General features: G+C 45.2%; 2 protein-coding genes across 2 annotated transcripts; both read right to left on the reverse strand.

The window, feature by feature from the left end:
* LOC109191030 lies at positions 1 to 1,260 on the reverse strand. Its single transcript, XM_019341617.1, has one exon. The coding sequence runs from the start codon at positions 1,258 to 1,260 to the stop codon at positions 1 to 3; it is 1,260 nt and encodes a 419-aa protein (XP_019197162.1).
* A 1,338-nt stretch (positions 1,261 to 2,598) lies between these two features.
* On the reverse strand, positions 2,599 to 4,158 carry LOC109191031. The gene has a single exon (XM_019341618.1). The coding sequence runs from the start codon at positions 4,156 to 4,158 to the stop codon at positions 2,599 to 2,601; it is 1,560 nt and encodes a 519-aa protein (XP_019197163.1).
* Positions 4,159 to 17,218: the final 13,060 nt, after the last annotated feature.

The following is a 17,218-nucleotide window of genomic DNA, read 5'->3' on the forward strand; positions in this document are numbered from 1 at the left end:
TCAGATTGAGGTTGTCCCGATCGTTGCTAAGAAATTCTGGAAATACTGGTTTACGAACTGCCGGCCGTTATCACTGATCAGATGAACGGGCACACCGAACGGGGAGATAACATTCCGCCATAGAAACCTGGCGCATTGTTGTGAAGTGATCGTGGCTAAGGGTTCAGCCTCGATCCATTTGGAGAAATAATCGATAGCCACGATGACGAAACGCCTCCGACCGGCTAACTGTGGGAAAGGTCCCAAAATGTCTACCCCCCAACGAGCAAAAGGAATTGCGGTCATGACCGGCTGATAGAACGTGGCCGGTCGTCCAGGCATTCGAGCATATAACTGGCATGTCTCGCACTCTCTTGCAAGCTTTTCACAATCAAGCTGAATAGATGGCCAATAGTACCCGATCACCATAATGCGGTGAGCGAGTGACCGACCTCCTTGATACGTCGAGCAAATGCCCGAGTGCAATTCCTTCATCACAAGGTCCGCTTCGATTGAAGTCAAACAACGCATCAATGGACCTCCATACGACCGCCTATACAATCGGCCTTCCTGAACTTGAAACCTTGGTGCTCTTAACTTGGCCTTCCGGGCGCGCTGAGGGTCGTCTGGTAACCGACCATGCTGGAGATATTCCATTAAATCCAAAATCCAAGTTTCCTCGGCCGGCTGGATAGGTGCGACCTGCAATCGGTGTATGCTATGCCTCGGGATCATCAGGATCCGAGCTATCTTGGACATGTGTTCCGGGGCATCTTGTGCCAACTTAGATAAGATGTCAGCATCAGCATTGTCTAGTCGGAGAACATGATGAACGGTGTACCCCCGAAACATGGTCAGCTTCTCCATGGCGAGATCTCGGTATGCTTGTAACCGCTCTCCGTTGACTTCGTAGTCGCCCAAGACCTGTCCGACCACTAGTGCAGAGTCAGTCTGAGCCCGGATGTATTCAGCCCCCAAATCTCGAGCGCACTGTAGGCCATTGACAAAGGCCTCATACTCGGCTTCATTGTTGGTTGGGTGGAACTGGTACATCAATGCATAGTAGACTTTGAAACCCTTCAGGCTTGTAATTACGACTCCCCCACATGCTCCTTTCTTGCTGCTCGATCCATCGGTGGCCAACGACCACCATGCCGCCTCAGGATCCTCGACCACCGAGGGTCGTGTCTCCCGAACGGTACACTCGACCAAGAAATCTACCAGAGCTTGACCCTTTATAGCTGGTCTCGGTCGGTACTCGATTTCATACTGAGTCAGCATCAGCGCCCACTTGACTAGGCGTCCAGAAGAAGAAGCGGTGCGGAGAACTGCTCCGATCGGCTGATCGGTTAACACATGAATGGCTCGACCTTGAAAGTAGGGGGCCAACTTCTTTGCCGCTATGTACAAAGCATAGACTATCTTCTCTAGCCGGGAGTAACGGAGCTCGGGACCATGGAGCGCGTGACTCACATAGTAAATCAGTCATTGCACTCCCTCCGAATATGTTTGGCATAAAACCGCACTTACAGCTCGATCGGAAACGGCGAGATAGACATCCAGTTCTTCTCCGAGCTCGGGCTTTGACAACACGATCGTTTACATCAGATATTCTTTAATCTCGTCAAAAGCCACTCGGCACACGTCATCCCACACGAACCCATTAACTTTGCGCAATACCTTGAAGAATGGTAAGGCGCGCTCGCCCAATTTTGAAAGGAAACGGCTCAAGGCTGCCAACCTGCCGGTTAACTGTTGCACCTCCCGAACGGTCGTGGGTGGTTGCATATCAAGAATAGCTTTGGCCTTGGCGGGGTTTGGCTCGATTCTTCTCTTTGTCATCATGTAGCCGAGGAACTTTCCCGTTTGCACCGCAAACGTGCACTTGTTAGGATTCAATCGCAGCTGGTATTTCCTCATGATTTGAAAACATTGTTGGAGATCCCGAGTGTGGTCCGCTCGGTCCCGACTCTTCACCAGCATGTCGTCAATGTAGGCTTCCATTGTTCGGCCTAGCAGGTCTTCAAAGAGCATATTGATCATCCTTTGATATGTCGCTCCTGCATTTCGGAGGCCGAACGGCATGACCCGATAACAATATAACCCATCGGGTGTGACAAAAGCCGTCTTACTTTCATCTTCGTGGTTCATCATGATTTGATGATACCCTTTAAACGCGTCCATAAAACTCATCAGCTCGGCCCCGGCCGTCTCATCGACCATCTGGTGGATGTTCGGCAGCGGGTAAGGATCTAACGGACACGCATTGTTCAGGTCGGTGAAATCTATGCACATTCTCCAGGATGGAGGCTTCGGCACGAGTACAATATTGGCCACCCATTCGGGATAAGTGACCGGGCGGATATGTCCGATGGCCACCATCTTTTTCACCTCCTCGCGAACAAACTCTCAGCGATCGGATGATAGATGCCGAGTCTTTTGAACGACTGGTTTAGCCGCGAAATCTACAGCTAGCTTGTGGCAAATTACAGTGCGATAGATCCTGGGCATGTCTTCAGGCCCCCATGCAAATATATCAGCGAATTCCCAGAGGATCGATAGCACTTCCACTCGTAGCTCGGGGGTGAGGGCCCAACCTATCTTGATCTTCATCTCCGGTCATTCCTCAGATAAAGGAACCTCTTCAATCTCTTCGGAGGGCTCGGGTTGTTCTTTTCGATCTCCGACGGCTTCCTTGATAATGGTGTTCACTCGGGAAGAACCAGCCTCACGTCGATTGACTGCCCGGGTGTAGCATTTCCTAGTCGATTGGACATCGCCTCGCACAACTCCAACCCCGGCAGGGGTGGGGAACTTCATGCACAAGTGAGACATCGATACGATCCCGCCGACCCTCATAATGGCCGGTCGATCTAAGATGACGTTGTGGACACAGTGAAGGTTGACCACAACGAATTCCAGCTCCGTTTTCACTGACTTTGGTGGGGTGCCGATCTCAACCAGGAGTATAATCTTGCCTTCGGGGCGAATGGTGGCCCCGGTAAATCTTGAAAACGGAACACCGATCGGAATCAATTCCTGCTTGTACAATTTCAGCTTCTCGAACACGTCCAAATAAAGGACGTTCACACTGCTCCCGGTGTCCACCATTACTCTCTGAACATCGGTTCTCATAATGTCAATCGTGATAACCAGGGCTTCCATTCCATGATCGCCGCTTTCCGGCTGGTCTTCCAGAGTGAAGGTGATGGGCTCCATCTTTTGTCTCTTACCTGTGTCCCGGGAGTCGACGATCGCGACCGGGCAACTTTCCCGAGGGCGGGAAGCATCTTCCAAACCTCCGAATTTGACGTGGATGGTTGGTTTGGACGCCGGTCGGGAACTAGATGGAGGATCGGGATCTCGCCGATCTTGATCTCTGCGATCGGAGCGATGATGAGATCGCCTTTGATCTTTTTTCTCGCCCACTCTTTTGTTCTCTTCTCTTTTCCCCACACATTTGTCCAGCTTTCCCAAGTTAAGCAAATCCTCCAACAGCTGTTTTAAATGTGTGCACTTCTCCGTGTCATGTCCTGCGCACCGATGATAGGCATAATGTTTGGACTTATCGGGCCAATCCAGTCCCGGCTGAGGCAAACGGATATGGTTGCAGGACTGGGCGTATTGCATGGCCTCCGCCGCTGATCGGTTCAACGCCGAGAACTCTCCTGGTTGGGTACGGGGTCGGGAATGATCTTCTGACTGATGATCCGCCCGACCGGAAGGCTTCCGGGATGATGTCCCGACCTCTTGCGAACTCTTGACGGAATTTGCCTCACCAGCATTTGTGTAATCCGTCACTCTTCGGAGGGCGTCTTCATAAGTGGTTGGAGGGTGGAGTATAAAATCCTGATAAAGATAATCGGCCCAAAGGGAAATATGCAACATGTGGATAGCCGTCAGATCGTCCATCGGCTTAACCTCCCCGACCGCCGCTTTCCACTTGACTATAAATTCTGTCAAGCTTTCCCTCTCCAACTGCTTGGCCTTCTCGAGGTACATATAGGGCTTCCGAATAACTTTGGAAGTGACAAACTTCCGCATGAACTTTGCCGCCAAACTGGCAAAATCAGAAATGGAGCCCCGTTGTAGCGTTCTAAAATATTCCGCCGCTCGACCAATGAGCGTGGAGTAGAAAGCCCTACACATCACGGCATCAGACATGCCCATCATCATCATATTGCCATATTAGGTGTTGACATGAACTTCTGGGTCTTTCCGCCCATCATATTCCTTGTTGCCGAGGATGCGCAAATCGAGCGGGTAAGGCTGGGCCATAATCTCCGGCGTGAAGGGTGTCCTCAAGAGAGATGCTGAATGATCGGTGGGAGGCATCACAGTGTGCTCGTTTTGCCAGCAAGTGAACTCTGCCTGGACTTCGTTCACCAGCCCTCGGGTCTCATCTTGCACGACCGTTTGGGCTGGTTCTCGAGCCCGGCGTCGTCGATGGGATTTAGACCCACTATGCCCAGACGGCCCCTCCTGGCTTGCCGCTCGCATAGGTGAATTAACTGAGCGTCTGTTCGGATCCTGCGGTCGCAATCTTTGCCGCATTGCTGGTCGAAGCCGCTCGAATGCCATCGCCCGGTTGGCTTCTATCTCAGGGCCTTCAGCTACCTGAGCATGTGCTTCCGGCTGGACATGCTGAGCCTACCGTGATTCCTCCATGGCCTCGGTACCCTGCAACCCCAACCTCGAACGAGCCGAGCGCCTAGCCCGGGTAGCGGGCAGAAGCTCCGGCTCGGTCGGCATGGTCGGGTAAATCGGAGGAGCGGAAGCTGGAGCCGTGTACGCAGGCATATATTGTGGATATCCAGCCGTTGGTGGATAATACATCGGCGTTCTGGGCCAACACCCATATTGTGGAGGAGGGACCGGGTATGGATACTAACCGAGAAACGGATACTACGGACCGGGCGGCGGGTATACCGGTTGGATGTAATTGACTGGGTTCTGAGCCACCGGATGAGGTGGTGATGATGAGATAATTGATTTTAGATTAAACTCCAAAAGGATAGGAAGTACAGTACAAATAGCTAAACAATTCTACGTAAACAAATCATATCTAATAAGAAAGTCACAGAAGACTAAGCCTATTACAAAGATTATTAAAAGGAACATAAAATGTGACAAAACAATATTCTGGATAACACGCCCCCTCAAGCTCAAGGGTGGTGCGCAACCACATTGACCTTGTCCCGAAGAGCTGAAAACCGCGAACCCGGCAGCGGTTTGGTGAAAATATCTGTAAGCTGATCCTTAGTCGACACAAAATTGACGACTAGGTCCCCCGATGCTACTTTGTCCCGAACGAAGTGAAAATCTATTTTAACATGTTTAGTCCTAGCGTGAAAGACTAGATTCGCACACAAGTAGGTGGCACCTAAATTGTCACACCACAGAGTGGGGGGCTCACCAGTGTGAAGACCAAGCTCCTTGAGTAACGATACAAACCAAGTAACTTCCGCAGCGACATCTGCAAGGGCCTTGTACTCGGCTTCAGTAGATGATCGGGCAACAGTACGCTGTTTCTTGGAAAGCCATGAGATCAAATTTTTACCTAAGAACACTGCGTACCCACCAGTGCTCTTTCTGTCAAGAGGACATCCTGCCCAATCTGAATCAGAGTAAGCATGAATAGTAGCGGAGTCAGAGACAGTGATACGAAGACCATAATCCAGAGTACCCTTAATGTATCTCAGTACCCTTTTAACTAAAGCCCAATGATCAGTAGCCGGAGAGTGCATGAACTAGCATAGACGATTCACTGCATATGAGAGATCCGGCCTCGTAATAGTCAAATATTGCAGAGCCCCAACAACCCGATGGTATTGCATCGGATTATCATGTGGAATGGTGGTAGACGAAACAGGCTGAGTAGCTGCTGCCGGAGTGGCTAAGGCTTGCAGTCCAGCATACCTGCCCGAGTTAAAATGTCATTCATGTACCGGCGTTGAGATAACATAAGGCCGTCGGTAGTCTTTATAGTTTCAATGCCGAGGAAGAACCCATGTGAGCCCAGATCACGTATCTTGAAGGTTGTAGATAGACGCTGAAGTATAGAGGTAATGAGTGTGGGGTCAATACCCATCATGATGATGTCGTCGACATACACTAGCAGGTATACACGAGAGGAGCCGGTTGAGTAATGAAAGAGAGAGACGTCTGTCTTAGAAGATGAAAACCCTGTAGTGAGTAAATAATCATGCAGTCTTTTGAACCATGCCCGTGGAGCTTGCTTGAGTTCATACAAAGACCGCTGTAAGTGGCACACATGGCCAGGATGAGTCGGGTCCTCATACCCTGGCGGTTGTTTCATATATACTGTCTCTGCCAGATGCCCATTTAAGAAGGCATTGTGGACGTCGAGTTGCCTCAGAGTCCAGTTATGTGAGATGGCTAGAGAAAATAGCATTCTGACTGTAGTCGGTTTGACTACAGGACTAAATGTGTCAAAGAAGTCCTCGCCAGCTACCTGATTGAACCCCTTCGCAACTAGGCGAGCCTTGTACCGTTCCACGGAGCCATCTGCGGTCCGTTTGGTACGGAACACCCATTTGCACCCAATAATATTCATGTCCGGTTTAGGAGACACGAGAGTCCAAGTATTGTTATGTAATAACGCATTGAACTCCTGGTCCATAGCATCACACCACTCTGGGTGTCCGACTGCTTGTGAATAACAAGTGGGGTCAGCCGTTACAGTGAGAGCTTGAAAACTTTCACCAGTACCACGGGTCATATGCCGCAGCCTCATTCCATGGCCTCGGTCTTGAGGCTCGATCCGTGCGACCCTTTTCCTCCGAGTTTTGGGCCGTGCAGGGCCTTCAATTGTTAAGGGGGCAGGCTCTTGCGCCAATGGTATTGGACTCGGAGACCGTTGTATTCCCAAGTCAACAGCGGCTGTGGGCCCTGTTTGTGTGACAACCGGGCTAGATGCCCACGGCAAAACAGGTAACAGAGATATAGTTGTGTCCTGTGTAGCCAACTCTGAAAAAGGGAAAACAGTTTCGTCAAATCGTACATGACGACAGATATAGATTTTCCCACTTATTAGATCCATGCATCTATAACCTCTAAAGGAAGAGGGATAACCTAGGAAGACACAGGGTGCCGAGTGATATTCCATCTTGTGTCGATTATATGGCCTTAGATAGGGAAAACATCGGCACCCGAAGACTCAAAGAAAAGTGTATGGTGGTGTGGTTTTATAGAGACAACTGTACGGGCTTTCATAGTTTAGGACGGGAGTGGGCATGTAGTTGATTAAGTTTGTGGCTGTCTCGAAGGCGTAGTCCCAGTGTTGTGGTGGGACACAGCCTTCGGCTAGGAGGGCTAGTCCTGTTTCGACTATGTGACGATTTTTGCGTTCAACGCGGTCATTTTGTTTGTGCCTATACGCACATGACTGGCGATGAACAATGCCCAATTTTTCGAATATTTGATGCAGTTTACGGTATTCCCCGCCTAATTCAGACTGGACAGACTTGATAGAACGTGAAAATTGGCGTTCTACCATGACCCGAAACGACTCAAAACATTTGTATATATCGGATTTTACCCGTAAGGGATAAAACCACGTAAAGCGTGAAAAATCATCCACAAAAAGCAGAAAGTAACGATATCCACTAGTAGAGATTACATGTGCCGGACCCCATATGTCCGTGAAAATTAAATCTAATACATTTGTACTAAAAGAGGGAACTCTATTTATAGGAAATCTAGCAGATTTTCCAAGCTGACAAGATGTGCATAATTCGGCCGGCTTTGTTTTATTTGATGACACTAGACATAACTTGAGGACTTGATTCTGGACATGTGCATGGGGATGGCCCAACCTGCGATGCCAGACAACCGGAGTGGTACGAGATGTAAGAAACGCAAAATGGGATTGGGAAATAGGAAGCTTGTACAACCCGCCGACCGTAGGCCCTTTAAGCCGAACCGCCCGAGTTACCGAATCCTTCACAACGAAACAATCCTTGTGAAATTCAAAGAAAACAGGATTATCATTTGTTAAACGATAAACAAATAATAACTGGACAGACAATTGGGGAACATATAACACATTTGATAGATTTAGTGTTTTAGAAACATTGGACACAGATGGTATAGAAGCATGACCAATTTGTGAGATCATCAAACCTGCGCCATTACCAACACGCAGGACATCACCACCATTATACTCGTCAGACTGTGACATCATGGACACATCCGGTGTAGCATGTGCCGTGGCCCCTGTGTCCGGGAACCAACCCGAGGCGGAGGCACTCGTCGCCGCATCATCACCCGGAACAGCCATGTTGGCTTGCGGTGCCGGTTGCGGAGCATACCTCTTAAAACAGTAAAGGGCGGTGTGCCCTTGTGCCCTACAAATCTGGCACCGAGGTCCGCTGCCTCCCCCTCTGTCGTTGCGACCACGGCCACCGCCTCCTCTACCGTTGCCACGACCTGGATGTCCAGAATTACCTCGGCCAGAATTCTGTCCGCCTGCACTGCCGCGTCCACCATTGCTGCCCCGACCTGCATAGTAGCCTGCCGGATTTGCATGTTCAGGAGCCGCCGGATAGTCCTCGGCATGAAGAAATTCCTGCGCCCTGAGATAATCCGCGATCTGCGGTATGGTGACCGGATTACCAGCCGCGGTCAAGGACGACGCCATGGCGCGATACTCCTGCCGCAAGCCCCGAAGGACGAACATGTTCTGTTCGTCGAGTGAAATTGGGCGGCCGGCATGCGCGAGGTCTTCTACCAGCAGCTGAGCGCGCCCGAGGTATTCTGTCGTGCTGCTGCCACCTTCCCTGAGGGCGTGGAACTGCCCGAGGAGGCCGAGACACCTCGCCCGAGTGGAACTAGCGAGCGACGTGTTGATGGAATCCCACACTGCCTTGGATGTGGACTGTCCTAACGCAAGATGCATCACCTCATCCGATAGGGATGAGATGATGAGAGACATCAAGGTTTGATCTTGCTTAACCCAGGCCTTATGGGCTGGATTTGGAACGGAGGTGGTGGACGTCGTGGATTCTCCAGTTGCAGGCGCGGCTTCAATCATCGCTGGAGGGCATGGCAATTCGCCATCAACGTACCCCATAAGTTCTTGGCCACGAAGAAACGGGACTAGCTGGGTTCTCCAAAACAAGAAATTTCTATATGTCAATTTAATTGACTCAAAGTGATGAGCGCCGCTTAGAGGATTTTGGTTGGTTGCCGGAGACGAATTGCCATTGGCCAAGACGGTGCGTTCGGAGGAGGCTGACATGGTGGTGAGAAGTTGGTATATTTCGGAGGAGAAGGTTACGGTATTGTTGGGAGAGAGAGAGAGAGAAATCAACTTGGTCTAACTGATACCAGATGAGATAATTGATTTTAGATTAAACTCCAAAAGGATAGGAAGTACAGTACAAATAGCTAAACAATTCTACGTAAACAAATCCTATCTAATAGGAAAGCCATAGAAGACTAAGCCTATTACAAAGATTATTAAAAGCAACATAAAATGTGACAAAACAATATTCTGGCTAACAGTGATAAATTGAGGTTCAGATCCACGGTCTGACCCTGGTACTGTGTACACTGATGGTCGGATGAACTTGCTGCATCTGCTTGGTCATCCTCAAGTGCTTGGTACATGAAGGGATACATGGTGTTGATCGGGATCCTGACACGTCTACGATAGCTTTCTTGTGTCACCATCCTGCGAGCCCTCCGTGTCAACGTGTAACATTGCCACGTGCCTCTTCTCGAGATCCTTAACAAGGGTAGCTAACCGGGTGGCAAAGGCGATCGGTCGGGAAGTCTACCGGTCGGGTCCGACCGTCTTCTATAAGTATATAATATTTTCCAAACCAAACAAGAAAGGTAAACTGTACTAAAAAAGCTCAATGCAATAGACTCAACTAAAAGGATATTAGTAAGAATTAAATCATGACCATCTAGATACGAGAATCATACTTCACTTGAGTACTCTTCAATATTTCGTATTTGTAGTCAATCTTAACTCTTAAGTAAGATGCGGATATACATGCATATCAGGCCAAATTAAAGGCGGCATTGCCTTATCTTGTCAATATCTCACTTTGAAAAGTTAGCAAATGTTAATTGTCACGACACTTTATCTTATTTCTTATGAGCCGCGGATGTCTTTCATAAACGTGGTCTAATCTAATTCTTGAACATAAAACTCTGCAAATGTATGTTGTTAAATTTTTAATTAATTGTATTGCATTACTCTTCTTTATATATATATATATATATAGAGGCGGGTTCAGGTGCATATATATAGAGGCGGGTTCAGGTGCGGCAGTGTCTTACGGTGCGGTTATTTCTTACGGTGCGGCAACACCAATAGTTCACCAAATATGCACCATCAACGTTAGGAAATACACCACACAAAACAGAGTAAACAGAGCCCTGCATCACCAAACACACACCATTAGGTGTGAGTAAAAACACCATACACTGTTCGGAAATACACCATTGGGGTGGTGTGTTATATGGTGTGTTTTTTTGAGTCTGTGGTGTATTTTGTGATGTTTTATTACATTTCATTGGGGTGTGTTTTTATTACACTGTTGGTGCATATTGTTAACACTGTTGGTGTATTCTGAAATTTGACCGCACCGCCGCACCGTAAGACCCCGCCGCATTTGAGCGCTCTTATATATATATATATATATATATATATATATATATATATATATATATATATATATATAATCTAAAAACACTTATATGCTAGATTGAGTAGTAGATTCAATGAATCTCACAATCAACCTAAAATTTCTTTACACTTTTCATGCAAAGAAAGAGAGAAAATTATGTTGAGGAACTCTTCTTCTATTATCTATTACGGAGTATAATAAAGCAGAATACAAATTTCAGCTTTAATTTCCGCCACACAAAACTACACCGTTTTAGATCAAGACTATTGGGTTTTATGTACTAATTGTGATATTAATTGTGGACAACTGATTGCCTATTGAATTGCAATAGAAATTATTTGTATTAAAAGATCATGTCCCTTTGTTTTCTGAACGTGGGCATTAAATAAATAATTTATTAAATTTAATAAATACATTAAAAATAGAACTCTAAATTGTGGCTTATAAAAGGAGTCTAAGTTCAGTTCAAATACAATATGGTAATCCTATATCACTTCAAACACGTCAAATCCTATATAAAATATTTAGGGTGTGTTTGGTTCGGACATGTGAATTGGAATCGGAATGGGTATCAAATACTTGGTAATGGTAATGGGTTTGAGTGAAAGTATTTAACATGTTTGGTAGTAGGGTGGAATGGGAATGGTTACTAATAGTAGTGGTTGAGAATGAATAAGGGAATGAAACCCTTATATTATTTGGATATGAGTTTTGCAATTAATGGGGTATTTGAAACCCATAGTAGTGTTCTAAAAACCTATCAACCAAACAATAACAAATCACTTTCATACCCATTTCTATGGGCAAAACCCATCAACCAAACACACACTCAGTATGCCACATATTCCTGTACATGGAGGTGAGAGGCTGAAGATGGTGGAACTGCATAAGGCACGTTGGGAAAGCATTCACCAGGATGAAGAAGACAGTTGCTTGAATATTAAGGTCTGTTGAGTCTCTGAATTGAAAACACCTACACATTTGGTAAATCTCTGTATCCTTTTTCAACTTTAAAAAAAATAAAAAAAAATAGACTTTTAGAAATATGATATTTCAACTTTCTTTTGAGAAAAGAATAAAATTCTAGAAATATGAAAATCATACTATTCTTGAAATTTAAAATCTATCTACATATATTATATATGAAAATAGTGCATAATGCAACAAAAAGAATAATATGGCATAAGAAAATGCTGTTAGGAAGAAATATTCACAGTTTATTGACTCATGCACCACACTTGGCTCCATAAATTATTACTGTAAACACAAAAAAAATAAACTTTGTATATATTCACAAAATTCCGTGTACAGCGTGTGTATAATTCAATGCAGGTACAAAATCTCTGTCTAGTCCTCTGATTCTTCACTAACGTTATATATGGAAGTGCCTCCGGGATTCAAGTAGCGTAGCCTCCGGGATTTAAGTGGCGTGTGCCTCCGGGATTCAATTGGCGTAGCTTCCGGGATTTAATTGGTGTGACTCCCAACAACGAGCGTCAAGGATTTAGAAGTAATCAATCCTGCAAAATTTCAAAAACACATGCAATGGATTCAAGCCGCCTTAAGGTCCTCAAATGCCTTCAAAAGACTTCAAGATCTTCGAGACAATCAATTCTGCAAAACTCCAAAGTACCTGCAATGGATTCAAATTGCCTGCAAAATATTCAAAAGATGCCTCCAAGCCTTCAACCGTTCTTCAAATGCTCTCAACTCCTTAAGTCTTCAAGTTGTTCAATGCCTTCAAGCTCTAAGCATTCAAGTTCTTCAAACTTTCAAGTGTGTTTTGGAATGAAATGAAGGCTCTATTTATACTAGAAGCCTAACCAACATTCCTCAACAAACTCCCCCTTTAATTAATTAATTAATTAATTAATTAATTAATTATTTTAGAAAATGAACCTTGCCCAGAATCAAGTCTAGGTTCATTATTGTACAATCTAATTCAAATTCAAATTAAATTATAATTATCTAATTCAAATATAATAAAATTAATATTATATTTAAATTATAATTATAATTTAAATTCAAATATGAAATGGGCTTGGGCCAACTAATTAATTAATTCAATAGCCCAAATCAAATTCAATTGGACTAATCAAATTAAATTAATTCATTTATATGATCCAATTAATTAAATTCGCCCAATAATCAATTCCGATGTCGGTCCAATAACCATTTATCGGTCCATTTGTTGGGTTCAAATTTTCTGTGTCTACAAATTGCCCCCTCGAGACTTGCTGGGACATGTCACTTAATGTGCTTGGAACGAGGAAGTCTTGACACCTAACAAAATGGTCCTTTAAATTCATCGTGGTGCATCTATCTCCACGGGCCCAAATGTATGTCCGGATATCTCGCGAACACAAATCAAAAGATTAAATTAGCACAAAATGAGCCAGGACAAATCAAATGATACTGACCCAATGCACTTTAATACATTTTGTTGTGAAATGGCACAAAATGGCGCAATGCACTTTAATGACAAATCAGATGAGCCTAGCGCAATGCATCCTAATTCCATGAGCCTGACCCAATGCATTTTGATACAATGAGCCTGGCCCAATGCATTTTAATTCCATGAGCCTGACCCAATACATTTTAATTCCATAAGCCTGGCCCAATGCATTTTAATTCCATAAGCCTGGCCCAATGCATTTCCCCAAACTATGCTCAAATCCTCACTTTTTCTTCCCCGGCGATTGCCTGCAAACCCAACATATTTTGGCAACAGACTTATGTTCAACTCAAAATGTCAACATTCTATAACAAATCACAAATATCACGGCTCCATTCTACATCCAACTGTCATCAAAGTTTATCCTAACTGTGCTAGGAAATAGGATAGTAGAGTCCTAACTCAACTCCAACACCCTCCGGCAATGCACTATAAATAGGACCATAATCCATCAGCTTCTCCATCAATGAAGCAGAGATTGAAGAAGGAAAGCAAAGATTTACAGGAACTTGACCTCCCTTTAGCAAGGTAAATCATCTGTACCATCATCCCCATCTTTTCTATATGCATTCTTTTATATTTACAGGGAAGAAGTGATACAGCCGCAACATCATACGAAATAAGAGGAATCTGGATTATTATTTTGGCCGGAGTTCATCGCAGAAACTGCTGAAATTTTCGCCATCTTCGCCGGACGTTCCCCTTTTTTCTTTCTCTTTTTTTTTTTTTTTTGCCTTGCAATCACCAACACTGCCGGAATCCGGAAGTCGTCGGAACGTTGCCCGCTAGAGTCGCCGCCGGAGTCCAAAGGTCGCTGGAACGCTGCCCGCCACCGGAGACCGTTTTTCGTAGAAGTCGCCGGAAGTTCGTCGCAAAAGTCGCCGGAGTTTTTTTGTTTGTTTTTTTTAGGAGGTTGCCGAACTGCTGCCCGCCGGAAGCTTTCGCAGAAGTCGCTGGAGTGTCGCCCATCGGAAACCGCCGCTCAACTGTTTATGCTACCGCCTCGCCGGAAGCCTTTTTTGTTTTTTTTTTTTCAGAAGTCGCCGGAGTTCTACCGTACACAGTCGCCGGATGGTTGGAGTCTGATGCTGCTGTTGGGTCCTTACCGTAGCTGGAATCGTTGAAACTCTTTGCAGTTGACGCTGAGGTGGTTGCTGGAGCCCGTTCTCTTTCCTCCATTGTATTGATGGATTCACAATTTTTCCTCAGAGTGATTAATGTCAAAGGCGCAAGGATGGAGTCTGGAGTTTTTTTCTTCTTTTTGCAGCAGCCGCCTATTGCTTGGAGGTCGATACTGCTAAGTACTAAGCCTATTGCCGTGCTACTGGGTCCTCAAGCCTTTCATTAAATTTCTTTTGCAATTCTCAAGGTGGCCATCACGTGACTATCACTTCTTATTGGGAGTGAAACAAACACTATTTCGGCTGGGACCCACTTACCACTCTTCTCCATGCCTACAGTACACACAGCAGTGCAGTATATAATCATGCCTAAATATACATAGCCAAATATAATACACATATATGAAATAAGATGTAGCTTCATAGAATTTTCTTTTCTATTTTTTTTTATTTCACCCTTTTTTCCTTTTTTTTTTCTTTGTTTTTCTCTTTGTTTCGTTTTTTTTTTCTGTTTCTTTTTGTTTCATTCATTTTTTGTTTCTTTTTGTTTCATTCATTTTTTGTTTCTTTTTGTTTTCGGATCTTTCACTTTTTGTTATATACTTTTTTGTTGTTTCACAACATCTTAATTGTAACATAATAATAATAATAATAATAATAATAATAATAATAATAATAATAATAATAATAATAATAATAATAATAATAATAATAATAATAATAATAATATCGTGTATATACATGTATATAATATACTAATAATGTAGTCCACATGTAGTATATGTATACAACTATTATTGCATAGACCATAGTCCATAAAATTGTGTGGACCATAGTCCAAAAAATTTTCCATATATATATAACTCGGCGATTTAATTTTGTGTTATGTATATGCTATATATTTGTGCAAAATATATCATAGTTATTGTTTTTTTCCATTTTTTTTTGCAGCGACTTTGTCTTTAACACGTTCAAAATGGTGTACTTTCAAGATCAACGACGTAACGGGCAAGATGTCATGGTTATATCGAGCAGAAATAGTGATCATCAAGTCACACTGAAGGTTGACCCACCCATAGTACTACGCGACCCGCCAAAGCTCACGGTGTCGTATCATGCGAGTAACTGGACCCCCGAGTACGAATGCCCGCCATTCAAGGTGTGGACCTTGCTACCCGGAATGCAGCACCAACCTTCCAAAGACGCCCTTCCTACACTGGGGCGTCGTATACTTAATGCTGAGGTCTCGTGGGGCCAAGACATAGACTTCGAGGGCGAATTCACTTTTCTAAAAGGATATTGGGAGTGGGTTGAAGAAACGCTTCACTTCTCCCACGACACCTTAAAGGAGGGGAAGATATATGATGCTGTGTTTGCGTCATTATTTACATATGACCGTAACATCAACATTGTCAAAGCCTTCTGCGAAGCATGATGCCCAAGAACCAACACCCTGATCACCTCGTCTGGTGAGGTGAGCATATCGCCTCGGGATTTGCACGTTCTTGGAGGACTACCACTGTCCGGCGGTATTTACGACGAACACATCCCGAGTGCCCTGGACCTAAAAAGGGGCCCAAACAGGTGTTGTGCAAGCTTATTCGAGGCCTTTTATCTTTTAAACCAGCAAGAGGGTGACACCCCCTTTGTTCAAGCATCGCGATGGATTGACTTCTGGTGCAGAAAACCGCGAACACATCCAGCTCCTCCACCTCCATCTCAAAAGGACAGGAAATCTCGGCCAAAGAATACCCACAACCCAAGCGGAGAACTTAACAAATCCCTCAGGTGGTTAGATGTGAGCAGGACGCCCTTTCTTGAACTAGGCATCTCTCAGCGTTTCGAAAAGGAAGCTTATTTGGCCGCGTTTTTATCTTGTTGGCTTTGCGTGTTTGTCCTGCCAGGTACACCAACAAGAACCATTCGCCCAGAGACTTTCAAGATAGCATGTATGATGGCTAAAGGCTCCAGTACTTGCTAGTATTTATTCTGGTTTAAACTCAATCTCGGAATCCCACTCTCCTGGTCAAATAGGAGATCCTTTTCCAATCCATTACGTGTACAGCTGGCTAGCAACTTACTACCAAACCCACTTTAAGACCCCCAGCCTCACGTTAGCAAACCCAAAGATGGTCACTAATTCTGGAGAAGGTGGTGCAAGGTATTACACCGAGATGGATGCCCGCAAAAAGATATTCAAAGGGGACGTTTCTTGGCTCTACAACTCCCGCAAGGATAGTAGAGATTTTATCTTTTACGACGACCGTAGAGGGAGTAGGGAAGACTTTGAGTACTTCATATGTTTGCGCCCCAGCTTCCTCGTTTTGCGCCAAGGGTCTCAATGCAAAGCCGAGCCTTACATGCCGCATCGCTTCAGTCGTCAATTTGGATTCTATCAAGCATATGCCCCCGGCCTGTTGGCGAAGGATGTCCATTATGCTTCACTCACCGAAGGATTTCGGCTTCATCGCCAATATGATAATATTAACTCCCAATCCAGGGCGACATTTCCCATGAGCCCGGCTGCTCCAAAGAAGCATTTTTCGAACGAGTACAAGGCCTGGTTGATCGATGTGAGTGCAAACCTTCTCGAGAATCATTTCACAGACATAGCCGTTAACGGAAACCCAAATGTACCTGTTGGCGAGGAAGGAACTCAAGAACCAAGAGACCAATTGACCACCTCAAGGAACAAAAAAACACCTGCACAAGAGGACATGTCATCTCGGGATAGGGCCTCAGGACATGCCGTTCGAAGGAGCAGGGAGGAGCAAGCGAGGCAGCGAAGCTCGGACGAGGACGCTGGTAGTGATGACGACCAAGATCGCTGTTGGAAACGGCCTAGAGGGAGACCATTGAACCAGGTTAAGATACTTCCCCAAATTCTTCCGTTTCGTATATCGTTGGACTTTGGCCTTTGTTAACGTACATGCACTACTTCTTACAGGATCCTGCCGAGCCACATGTTAGCAACGATGTCCAGTCATCAAATCACCAGT

Source organism: Ipomoea nil, unplaced genomic scaffold (genome assembly GCF_001879475.1).
Source record: "Ipomoea nil cultivar Tokyo-kokei standard unplaced genomic scaffold, Asagao_1.1 scaffold1612, whole genome shotgun sequence".
Taxonomy (NCBI): Eukaryota; Viridiplantae; Streptophyta; class Magnoliopsida; order Solanales; family Convolvulaceae; genus Ipomoea; species Ipomoea nil.